The sequence below is a fragment of the Poecilia formosa genome, unplaced genomic scaffold, assembly GCF_000485575.1.
Source record: "Poecilia formosa unplaced genomic scaffold, Poecilia_formosa-5.1.2 Scaffold56, whole genome shotgun sequence".
Classification (NCBI taxonomy): domain Eukaryota; kingdom Metazoa; phylum Chordata; class Actinopteri; order Cyprinodontiformes; family Poeciliidae; genus Poecilia; species Poecilia formosa.
The window spans coordinates 2,283,428-2,295,210 of NW_006799995.1; the positions used below are offsets into that span (position 1 = coordinate 2,283,428).

The window sequence follows — 11,783 nt, forward strand, 5'->3', positions numbered from 1 at the left end:
GCAGGCAATTTCTCGGTTTTTATTCAATTGATGTTTATTTAAAAAAAAAAAAAAAAAAAAAAAAGGCCGACAACCCCATGCATCAGTTGGAGTCTAAAAGTTTGTAAATGATTTGATTGAAGCTTCGATCTGTCGAGTCCCATGTATAAATCAAAATGTTCTAGACTGAAAACTGTTGGTTTTAAAAAGAAACTCTTACGAATCTAGCTGAACGCGATTCTTGTGTTTACGTCAATAATTTGAATGACTGATATTCAATACATCCAAATGCAACTTTTACAGTGTAGTCTAGCCGGAAATTAAAGCCAAATCAAAATAAAACATTCTTCGACAATGTGCTTAAGGCAACTTTATTAGGTTAGCTCCTTAAGCCCCTATGAGAACACTGGCAGCACGACTCTAAACTTTGGCACTGCAAATGAGAAGGTATAATATATATAAACTAATCTGAGACACATTTAAGTATTTCCATGCGGTCTTGTGTGCCCGCACGCAGGACGCGCACTGAGCCTCCTTGAGCCTGAAGTCGGCGCATTGTTTCAAATGGCACGACTTTCCCAAGAGTTAACCCTTTTCAGAGAGCAGTGTGGCAAATCGGGAGGCGAGAGTCTAAGGACGAGGGGGCGGCCCGCAATTCTCCTCGGTGCCTCACCGAACCCGCATGCCACGAAGACAAAAAACTGCTGACGCACAAAAGCCAAAAGAATCCGTAAAGTCCCAAAGAAATCAGAAAACGTCCGTAAAGTTCACGTTTCACTTTCCAACTTAAGCAGGTGTTGTATTTGTTTATTTTTTTTATTTTATTTTATTTATTTTTTTGTCGTTTCTACTGTTTGGTGTAAAGCAAAGCAGTTTGACTGATAACAGCATTCTTCGGATGCAGAAAGTTTTTTTTTTTGTTTTTTTTGTTGTTTTTTTTATTACAATCAGCACGCACCAGAAAATCAGAATCTTGTCTGGACATGGTGGGGAATTATCACGGTGCTGCCTTGAACCAGGTGGCGTGAAACTCACACATAAAAGCCTGAATGCAAGAGTCAACACTTCCCTCTCTGCACTCCAAGAGCAACTCGTTATGGTTATCATTTTTACGCTTCTCTGTTTTTTTTGTTGTTGTTGTTGTTTGTTTGTTTTTTCGGGCCCTCACACGTTGATTTTTGGACGTGTGCAGACAAACATACAGTAGACCGACCTTCAATCTGCCTGCTAGATTTGTAGACCGGTTTTGCTACCGAAACTGTTTGACAGATCCAAAATGCTGTGTCTATTTCATATAAACTCGGGCTTTACTCGTGTGAGTTTGTGTTAGTTTTCCATTAGTTTGCGCAACCTGCTGGATAAAATTCTCCGCAATTATGTGCAAAAATACTGAATCTTGCATAAGACGTGAAGAGTCATGTGCTCCACAAACATGAATAACAATATATTAAAAAAAAACATTAAAGACAGAAGGCGCGTTTGGAAAAAAAGTCACAAGATGACCTGTTTACAGCTTGAAAACGCGTAAAGGCGCTCTGCTTTATTACATTTACAAAACACTGTTTATGGTGGAAAACTTAAACTTTACATGGCCTATCACCCTCGCTATAAAATTTGGTGGTGGCAGCATCATGTTGTGGGGATGAGGAGGTTTTTTTCAGCACGTGAAACAAAAACAAAAATCAGTTTCTGGAAGTTCAGCGTTGGAATATCCTATGGTTGTGAATGCAGCACAAAGCTGAATACAATTTGAGATCTTCATTTATGAATTTAAAAAGGCTTTAATGTTAATTCTTTAGCTTATCTGTCGTATGTTTTTACGTATCATATACAATTCTAACAAAATACACTCCGAATGTGGAGCGAGGAAAAAAACAAACAAACAATAAAGTTAAATATAGACAATGCCTTTAAATTAAAACAGTTTTTAAAATGCTTGCTGTTCTTGTGTTGGTCTGCAGTGGTGGTTGGCTTACGCTGGTGAATGACGCCATTGATGTTCATTTGAGCGCAGGAGACAGGCGGGATGGTTTGTATTGACATGTTAAGTGGGTGCTCCTATAAAAAGCTTCCCCGGATTCTCCGCTCAGGGCAGCGGAGAGGGAAAGAAATTAACTTCAAGCAGAGTAAATCAAAATCTGGACTTAAAAAAAGAAAAGAAAAAAAAAGAATGGTGGCAACATCAGAATGTGGTGAAAAGGGCAAACCCGGAAGCAAGGTACAGATGTAACGAAACTCAATGGAAGGGGGAGGGGGAGAAAAGAAAAGAAATTAATCTAAGCCTGACCTTTTTACAGGTTTCAAAACCTCTCATGGAGAAGAAGCGAAGAGCGCGGATAAACCAGTGTCTGGACGAGCTGAAGTCGCTTCTGGAGAGCTACTACAGCAGCAGTGTGAGTGCAGACGGCATGTCTGGACTTTTAAAAGATCTAACTTTACCCGAGTGATCCAAATGTGATCGTTTCTATCAATCTGTTTTCTCAGATTCGAAAGCGCAAGCTGGAGAAAGCCGACATCTTGGAGCTCACGGTGAAACATCTGAGGAACCTCCAAAAGATTCAGAGCAGTGAGTTGCTAACTTAATCTGAGTCATTAAAGCAGCAAGACGTGTTTCTCTATAAGTTATCTTTTCTTTCCCCCTCGATATTCGCTGCAGTTTCCGCCGGTGCTTCTGAGTTTCCTGATTACCAGCTGGGCTTCCGGAACTGCCTGGCAAACGTCAACCAGTACCTGCTGCTGGCTGATCACCTGAACGGAAGTGAGCGCTGGATGATGTCGCAACTGTCTAACAAGCTGTGTCGCTCTTGGCGGAGAAGTGAAGCGTCCAGCACCACGGACAGCGACCCGAGCCAACCTGAGGCGGCGGAGGCGGAGGAGGAGAAGGAGAAGGAGGAGGAGAAGGCGGGGAGGCTTCGGCTGCCGAGCGCAAATGGACACGAAGGAGAGAGGAACCCGACCAGATCTGTAATACCGAAACCCCGAACGGCTCACACGGCCTCTTCTTTAGCCATGGAAGACACGAACAAGTTATCTGACGCCAAACAGACCCGTGTTTTTGCGCAGAAAGCTCCCACGGGACGCATAGAGACGCAAAGCAGCCGTCACCGGAACCCCGAGTGCGCCATTCCGCGGCTTGACGCTGGGAACGCGGAGCGCAATGTGTGGCGGCCCTGGTGAAGCTGATGGGAAACCCACTCACTGAATGTTTATCATTGCACTGTAGACTTTCACCACTGTGTTATTAAGCTCACTTATGTATTATTTTATTAATAAAACTGTCGAAATATTGACTGAGTTGTTCATAGAACTTGGAAATAAGAAGAGAAAAATGGTGAAACTTTGACCAAACGTAATTTGTTTTTTTGTTTTTTGATTAGGCTGTTTTTAGTTTATCGTGGAAAATAGCTTAAAAAACAATCAAACAAAAAAAAACAACTTAATGTAACTGTAATTTATCACCTAAAGACACCCAAAATGGTTTCCAATTCCTAATTACATTAAATTCAAAATAATCATTAAATTTGTTTTCCTGTTTGTTGTAACAAACAAACAAACAAAGAACTGATTTGTTATTAAAACATAAAAAGTTTCTGAAATAGTAAATAGTAATACAACTATTTGGCCTTTTGGCAGAAGCCTATTTTGAGAGTCGCAGCTAAAATGTGCCGCTCACTGACAATGACAACACTCAGCTTCAAGACAGTTTGGCTTTAATATAATTATCACTCTTTAAGGTGGATCTAAACTTAAACTATCACTTAAAACTAGATCCAAGCTTAAGTTTCAACAAATTGACGCTGAAGTCTTATGACCGTTTTTGACTTTTACTAAGGTGATGTTTTCATTCATGATATAACTAATATAGGTAGGATTATTTATTTATTTATTTATTTAGTTAGTTAGTTAGTTAGTTAGTTAGTTAGTTAGTTAGTTAGTTAGTTAGTTAGTTAGTTATAAAGAAAGCAGTATCTAGTGCGGAACCATTTCAAGATAACATACTTGATTAAGATTTAGATAAGACCCTCCGAAATGGATTTTTACAGTGATCCGCCAAATGTTGCATATGAAACTGAAAAAAGTCCTGAAACTGGAACAAAACCGGGATCGAGACTAATTAAATAAAAATACGAAAAACAGTTGTGTCACAAAATGAATTAAAATATAATAAAGATTATTTTAAAAAGAGGTGTGAGGTATAGAAAACAGAAAGAAATCCACTAAGATCAGGATATTGGAAAACATAATCAAAATTCACAGTTTCAAAGTTTTCATTTACTTTCACAGCTCTTCTGGAGCTTTTTCTTTCCTTCTCTTGTCTTTGTCGAGCATTCACTTTTTTTTTCCTTCCCAAAAGTATGACATGAAATGCATCGGACGTGGACCTCCGCTTCATTCTTCTCCACTTTCACGCATAAGTACCGAAACAGGAGCGGGGAAATCGGACGCTTGTCGGACAGCGTGGCGATTTTCTGCTATAAGCTGCGAATTACACGCCAGGATCCTTCATTGAAGTCCGCAGGAGCTGGAGACAGTGGCTGCAGGAGGACAATGACGCCTATATCCCTCAGATTAGGTTGCACCTTGAGTAAGATCAACATTTTAAAACTAAGAGTGGAACAAGTCAGTAATGTGTGGACTATAAGTTGCTTTTACAAGTAGACAAAAGTTTGATACACAGCAAATTCAAAAGTGTATTTGCAGTGTGTTATATGTTAATTCAACACTTGTTTAGTCTAATTCAGCAACATGGGTGTTAGTTTCCCTAAAAAGTTCCAAAGAGTTAAATAAAAGCAATCCTGTTCAGTGTTGATTTCTAAATTAACACCAACAGTAACTCAGTCTGGTGTTGATTTAGAAATCAACATCAGACAGTTCCTCCCACAATTGTAACATATTTGTGACATCACATCAGGGGAGGAGCTACAGGTAGGGTGAGGGTTGCAGCAGGCCCCTAGCCCAGGCTTAGAAGGGGCCCATATGGGAGGTAGAACATGCCTTCAGGAATTCATTTTTTTTTTAATCACATCTGACAAGAACTGTAAAAGGAAGACCCTCTCCTGTCGGGAATTGTGTACACCCATCAAATACCGTTCCCCCCTTTAAAATAGGGGGAACGGTATCTGATGGGTGATTCATGGCCATCAGCGCACTCAGACATGTCTATGGTCAGAACACCTGGCTGTCATATGGCATCTCTCTATCCTGGGAATGATGGCACCTTACAGCGAGGTGAATCGCAGAAACGCCCACAAGCTCTTTCAAATGGCGCAAACTGAAATAACGCATCTGCCTCCCACACGAAGCTTGTTCCTAATAAAACAGGACATGGAAAAGCTATTTCAAACCAAAATGTTGAAATGTAATTGTCATTTCATATCGGTCGTTCTAACCCTTTGCTTGGTTGGTTCGTCCCCTAAAAACTCAGCCTGGAAAGCTCGCATCATCAAAGTCAAAGCTGCTCTGCTAACAAGACCTCTGGGGGCCAGAGGCACAAGGAAAGTTTGTTTAATGCGATAAAGGGGAGCATCACGTGACGAGCGCACTGAATGCACTTCAACTTTTTCTAAGGACTTCTATGAACTCTTCCACACATTGTTTCACTCTCCAAGTTTGCTCCACCAGAATAGGGACGCACATGAGAACTGAAGGGAGGCAGAGAATCCTCCATTAGCATGAGACTGAGGTCAGCCGGGCGGAATTAACGGGCCAGACGTGGATGAAGTGCGCTCCAGACGCTCCTTTCTGTGGCCTGATGCGAATAAACGATGCCCTTGAAGGTGCAGATTTAGGAGCTGACGTATCACGACGGGTAATGACGACACAGGGTTTATAACTCATCCATACAATAAAATTATTAAAGATATTTACCTAAAACAGCTAAAAAATAAGACGTCCCTTATTCCCCCAGGGTTTAAAGCACTACAAGATTTCATGTTTATCCAGGTTTTAGAAAGCAGACACTAATCATCAGATTATCCGGTGAACACACACCAGAACGATTCTACACACAAACTCAGGTGTTTTCATGTGAATTTAATCAGTCATATTATGTTAACAAAGTCATCAACTCAACAAAAAAAACTAACATTTAACGTCATTCGTATTTGAGTAATAAACCTTTGAATAGGTCACAAAAAATGTTTAATATTGTAAATACAACGAAATGAAAAAAAAATGTATATATACCTATACCACAGCAAAATATGGCTGTGCGAGGTGATTTGCTTCCAGAAAGGAAAACATGTTTAAGCAAAGTTGTTTGAATATCCTGAAATCAGTAAGAAACACGCAACATTTAAACTAAGCTGTTAAAAAAAAAAAAAAGGGATGACGCCAAGCATAAATGCCCAATAAGTGCTACTTTATTCATTTGGACGGTGATGGTAAAACAAAAAACTAATTTTATGACAAATAAAGGTGCAAAAGGGGATCATTTCAGTTCTTCATGCCTACTTAATAAGCTGCACTTTATTAGTGCAAATACATTCACATTCACAGTTACTATCCACAAGCACTCAAAGCTCCTGACTGGATCTCCTGCTTACTGTCTTCATTGCATTACTTTAGCAAATTATCACTCTGGAAGAGATGAAATGTAGTTTGTTGATTTATTTGGAATTTGTGCAGAAACACATGGTCGATATTTAGTAAAGGTGCTGCTATGTTGGAAATTATTGTGCATTTTACTTTCTGAAAATTTGAATTTAAGATAAGAAATGCAGATCTTCAAGTCACTTGTGAAAGTATTCCTACCCCTGGAGGATTTTTGAAGATACTTTACCACATTACAACCACAGCAGTAAACTTAGTTTTATGAAATTTTGTCTAACAGATCAACACAAAGTAGTGCGTAAATGTTAAATGGATGGACGTTGACTCACATTTTTTTAAATTTCTGTTACATGAATTATAATCTAAAAAATTTGGTTTGCATTTCAGGCCCCTTAATACTCCGACACCCGTAAGTAAAATCCAGTGCAACTAGCTGCGTTCAGAAGAAGACTGCAGATTGAGAAGAACAACAGTAGTGTCTAAATAAAGTCTTGTTCAGATGGGAACTAATTAGATATTTAACACGTCATGTTCTGCTGAACACACAATCTTCACAGTGAAACGTTACGGTGGCGGCTTTATGCTGTGGGAGTGTTTTACCTCAAGAAGCCTGGTGCTAAAAACAGGGCAGTCCAGGAAAAAAAAAAAATCTTCACATGTTTGGCCTTTCTGTTGGTCTTTCATAAAATAATAAAATACACTGAGGTTTGTGGTTTTAATGAGATAAAATGTGAGACATCTCTAGGGATAGCCTCCGCAAGGCGCTACAGCATCCGTCTAAAGAATTACAGGGGTTTACTCAGATTTAATCTTCACTTTATTTTTGCAGAGCCCGGTCAATTAAGCAAAATAAACAAAACCTTCCAAAGCCCATTCATTTTCACATGTCGCCCAGGAGAACCAGGTCACTTATAAGTTGAATTGTAGTTCCAATTTATGGTTCATAATTTGTGCTTTATGTCAAATAACTAAATGTACAGTGCATCTGAACCAAAGCGTAGTGTGAAGTCAGATTATCGAGGGCCAGCAGGGGGAGTAGAAAACACAACTTGCATATTTGTCTTAAAAGCTGTTTGTTTTATAATGAGCTACATCTGTGCCTCATTATCACCAAAGTCAAGAAAGATAAACCTTTGGGAGGAAAGTTTTCATATAAACAGAAATTCCCAAAAACATAAATATCCAATATTTTTCCATATTTACATAACATCTGAATTCTATTTTAAAAAATACCTCTTTTTTTCTTTCTTTTTTTTTAATAAAAGGATGGGGCTTCACGTTTTCAAAAGATCACAGAAACCATTAATTAGGCAAATGATGGAGTGGGATTAAAACTCATTTTCCATTTTATGTGAAAAATGTTTTATAAAAAGGTTTTATGTGGTGACTGGTAATTTAAAAATGAAAGAAGTTGAAATGACTCCTGCACTGAAGCAAAGCTGAAGGAAAATGTGCTGCGTTCAGGAAAGCTTGTGTTCGTACCACACAACAAAAACACATTACAGGCCAAATAAAACACAACTCAAGTTCAAGATTTTAAAAGAAGACAAAAGAAAACATAATAATAAAAAAAAACATCCTTACCAATGCACATGAAAATATTTTTATCCTCCTATAAGAGCCAAACGACAGAAACAAGGTTCAGGAATGATCACACCAACTAAAAACAGTTCCTTTGTGTCAGTGCTGGCAGAAAATTGTTTGTCACTGGAGATTTTGCGTTGTGACAGATAAACAGCTGGATTGATCAATATTGATTTCAGCCCACACATGAAATCAAGGCCCAGTCAAAAAGTAGGTCCAAAGTTCCTAAGGCCGTCTAGGATTAGCAGACGATTATCTCTGGTAGGTAAGAAAACTGAATAATGGCACAAGTAAAAAGGTCGATATGTTCCAGCCTGTCACTTCTCTTAACCCACTGAGGTTTTCAATTAGATATTAGTTCCTAATATTTATATCAACGTGGGTGCTTTGCTTCAGGTGGTGGAGCCAACAGAATCAGAGTGAAAGGTAATGTATCCCGAGGACGACGCTGAAGGTGTGCTTAGGAAACTGTTTGTGCTGCCTTTACTCTCAGCCTTGCTGAGGTGCTTTTGCTTCAGCCAGTCGGCTCCGGCGTTGGACACGGCACCTTCACCTGTCCTGTGCCTGCTGCCAGAGCGCCCTGCAGTCCTCTCTCTGCGTCGGGGTGAGCCCCCTCCGTCCTGCTGTCCCCCGTCACGCTGGCCTTTACTGCAGCCCTTCCCCGAGCTGCAAGCCCCGTGGCTCATCTTACCAGGGGACCGGTCCGGTTTGGGGGAGCCCTCTGGCGAGTTGCCCCTGCTGCTGCTGCTCCTCTTGTGCTCCGAGGTCCGCCTGAGCGCCTGGGGCTCCCGCTCAAAGTCTGTGAGTGGGAAGTGGGGAAGGATGATGGCGTGCTGCTCGTACACGTTGGGGATGAGGGAGACGGTGGACGTGCGGCGCGGGCTCCTCCGGGGGCTCGGCACGGGAGTCTCGTCTATAAAGTTAATCACCTCGTCGCGGCTGAAGCACCGCAGCTCGTCCTCGTAGTGCTCCCCGCCGCACACGATGCGGGGCAGGTGCCTGAGGGAGTGCATGCTGTCCTCAGATCGCCGCCGCTTGCGGTGAGGGTGGTGATGATAGTGGCTCTCCTCGTGGTAGGAGACCAGGCTGCTCCTGCGCCTCTCGCGGCGCGGCAAGGTGGAGCTGTAGTGGGCAGCCACTATCACGTCCTCGGTGGAGCCCCATCGATGCAGGTATGAGGGGATCTGGTCGCTGGTCCACATGTCTGTTTCGTCGTGGGAGTATCTTCTTGTAGGGGGCACCTGGAGGGAAGACACAAAACAAACCCTTCATAATAAAGATTGAGACATTAAAATGGATGAAATATTAAAAAAAGTGGCTACAAAAAAATATGGCAAACATGCTATGTACCGTTATCATCCTCTTCAATAATATAGTTTTATACATGTAGGATTTATCAGCTTTACGTAAAGATTTAGTGGAACCTAGATTTTTATTAGTGCTAATTCAACTGCTAGAGGCCGTTTTACTGTGGTCAGTGGAGGAAAAGAATGAAGCATAAACAGCTTAGATTCTGCATAGCGCCCTGACTCAAAATTAAATCCCACATGTAGCAATTTCAAGCTTCTATTTCCTCGTCTTAAGAGAAACTTTTAGCATAGAGTTATTCTATTTCTATGATCTTATCTTATAAAGGTTTCCTACTTGTTATACTCACATTGTGTTCTGACAACTATTCAAAGACAGTGGGTTTGTCAGGATGACGTCAAGAGCCTCAAGACTGATATCAGTCTGCCCCCCTGTGGCGTCTTTCAGTAAATGCAGAGAATTAAACAGCAGACGATACAGTAGCATTGAACTCTAAAGGTGAGAGAGCTGGACAGCAGAGGGCAGCACAAGCTTTAGAATGAGTGAAGATGCAGGGCGGACAGGGAAACATGGACACAGAGCAAATAAAGCCAAACAGGCTTTATTTCTGCTAATCAGACACCTTGCAAGTTGTGAAGCTCAGGCGACATTTAATCGAAATCAGAAGGATTTGCAGACACATGTCACACTTGATCTGCTTCAGAAACAATATAATACAGTTGATTGAGTCAAAGTTCAGTCAGTCATCCTGTAACTGAAACAAGTTTATGTTTTCTTTTATTTTTGCAGGCACACACAAAGATCAACACAGTCTACAACTACACAGCAAAAATACACCTAGTGATGTAAACAAAGGACAAAAGATGATGGACGGGGGCACCGAGTTGGTATAATGGAGTGATGGCTACTGTATACATCTCTGTTTGATGACGTCTTAACCACAGTTAAGTTAGAAACACATTAAATGTTGCGTTTGAAGTGTCCATCTTTTATGTTGGACATCTGATGTGTTGGGCCAATTTAAAGAAATTGATTTGCAGAATGGATACGTATAAAATGGACCTCATGATACTCTTTTTTTTTTTTCCATTTTTACTGAATAACACAAAGATGACACAGTACTACTGTCGGATGCTTTGTAAGAGGTAATATTGCATGGTTGGGAATTGCTGACTTTGGCATTACATATCCCCACTACAGTCTTTTAGGACAGTTCAAACTATGATTACTTTAAACCACGTTAAGGTAATACGGAATCAGAGAGGGTAAAAGGCTATTTTCAAAATGGAGCCAATGTCTGAAACAAAGCACATATTTTCATTCTGAATTTGTTGAACTGTCCTGGAAGGCTGCAAGTTCCAGCTTTATTGCAGATGCAGGTTGAGAACGAGCTTTTTCACAGCTCTTCATCTGACTGGGATGGAAGCTGGATTGAATGAACACAATGCTATTTTTCATTATTTTTTTAGCAGAACATGAGTAGACGTTTATATCGCTTGAGGAAAATCCTGAAATGTAAAAGGTAAGTCAGTTACTACACTCTTACCCTCTTCCACACTATTGTAATGTTTGTAAGTTCGTGACTAGGACATAGTACTTGGTAAATGAAGCACAGTTAATGTATTGATGGGACTACTGATGGTCATATTTACCAAACATTAGTCAGCCTGAGAGAATTTTAGATTCACCCTAGGAAAACAAAACAAAAAAAGGCCAAAAAAAAAAACCTGCTGCAAATCAGAGAGAAAGCATCACAATTATTACCATTTCAATCAAGCTGCTGCAAAGGCATACAAGGCCACTTCACCATGCATTCAATAATAAAGTTAAAGTAATTCAACTGATTAAAAAAAAAAGAAATGAAGGAAATCAATAAATATACCTGCAAATACTGCATTTTATCTTCCTGTTGTTCCCTCAATGGATACCCTTGCAGAACCCCCCTTTCTAAGGTTGAGAACTCAAACTTGGCATTACGGTCTATCGTCACGATTTCAGGCGCCGAGCTATAGTCATATGGTCTGTCATATATTAAGTCGGCATGAATTCCTCCATCTTGGCTGTTTTCTGCAAAGTGCAGAAAAGCACGAGCGTCAGGATTAGAGAGCAACGAACTCCATACACAAGACAGACAGACAGACAGACGAATAGAAAGGAGAAACAAGTTCAATCGTTCTCTGATTTGTTGACTCCTCCTATGTGTGTTCTCAGGAATGTAAGCCATAAGCAAAGAACCAAGCAGAGATAGCCAAGGAATTGCTTGTGAAATTCAAAACCAAAACCAGAATTGTTGCAATTTTTTAAATCTTTTTATTATTATTATTATTATTATTATTATTATTATTATTATTATTATTATT

General features: G+C 40.3%; 2 protein-coding genes across 2 annotated transcripts in view; one reads left to right on the forward strand and one right to left on the reverse strand.

Annotated features, from left to right (window-relative positions):
* The first annotated feature begins 1,745 nt into the window (after nt 1-1,745).
* On the forward strand, nt 1,746-3,270 carry her3 (hairy-related 3). The gene is made up of 4 exons (XM_007553409.2): nt 1,746-2,197; nt 2,277-2,372; nt 2,464-2,545; nt 2,636-3,270. Exons 1-4 carry the CDS (start codon nt 2,006-2,008, stop codon nt 3,154-3,156), a joined length of 891 nt encoding a protein of 296 aa, XP_007553471.2. The 5' UTR covers nt 1,746-2,005; the 3' UTR covers nt 3,157-3,270.
* Nucleotides 3,271-5,997: 2,727 nt separating this feature from the next.
* Nucleotides 5,998-11,783, reverse strand: part of gpr153 (G protein-coupled receptor 153) — a 17,250-nt gene continuing 11,464 nt past the window's right edge. Inside the window, exons 4-5 of the mRNA XM_007553410.2 lie at nt 11,306-11,490; nt 5,998-9,356 (exon numbers count right to left, since the gene is read on the reverse strand). Coding sequence (XP_007553472.1) covers nt 8,508-9,356; nt 11,306-11,490 — 1,034 coding nt within the window. The 3' untranslated portion in view covers nt 5,998-8,507. The remainder of the gene's footprint in view (nt 9,357-11,305; nt 11,491-11,783) is intronic.

Coding starts and splice junctions, on each gene's coding strand:
- her3 (XM_007553409.2), top strand. CDS start 2,006: ATGGTTTGTATTGACATGTTAAGTGGGTGCTCCTATAAAAAGCTTCCC. Junction 2,198..2,276: donor AGGGCAAACCCGGAAGCAAG/GTACAGATGTAA, acceptor ACCTTTTTACAG/GTTTCAAAACCTCTCATGGA. Junction 2,373..2,463: donor AGAGCTACTACAGCAGCAGT/GTGAGTGCAGAC, acceptor CTGTTTTCTCAG/ATTCGAAAGCGCAAGCTGGA.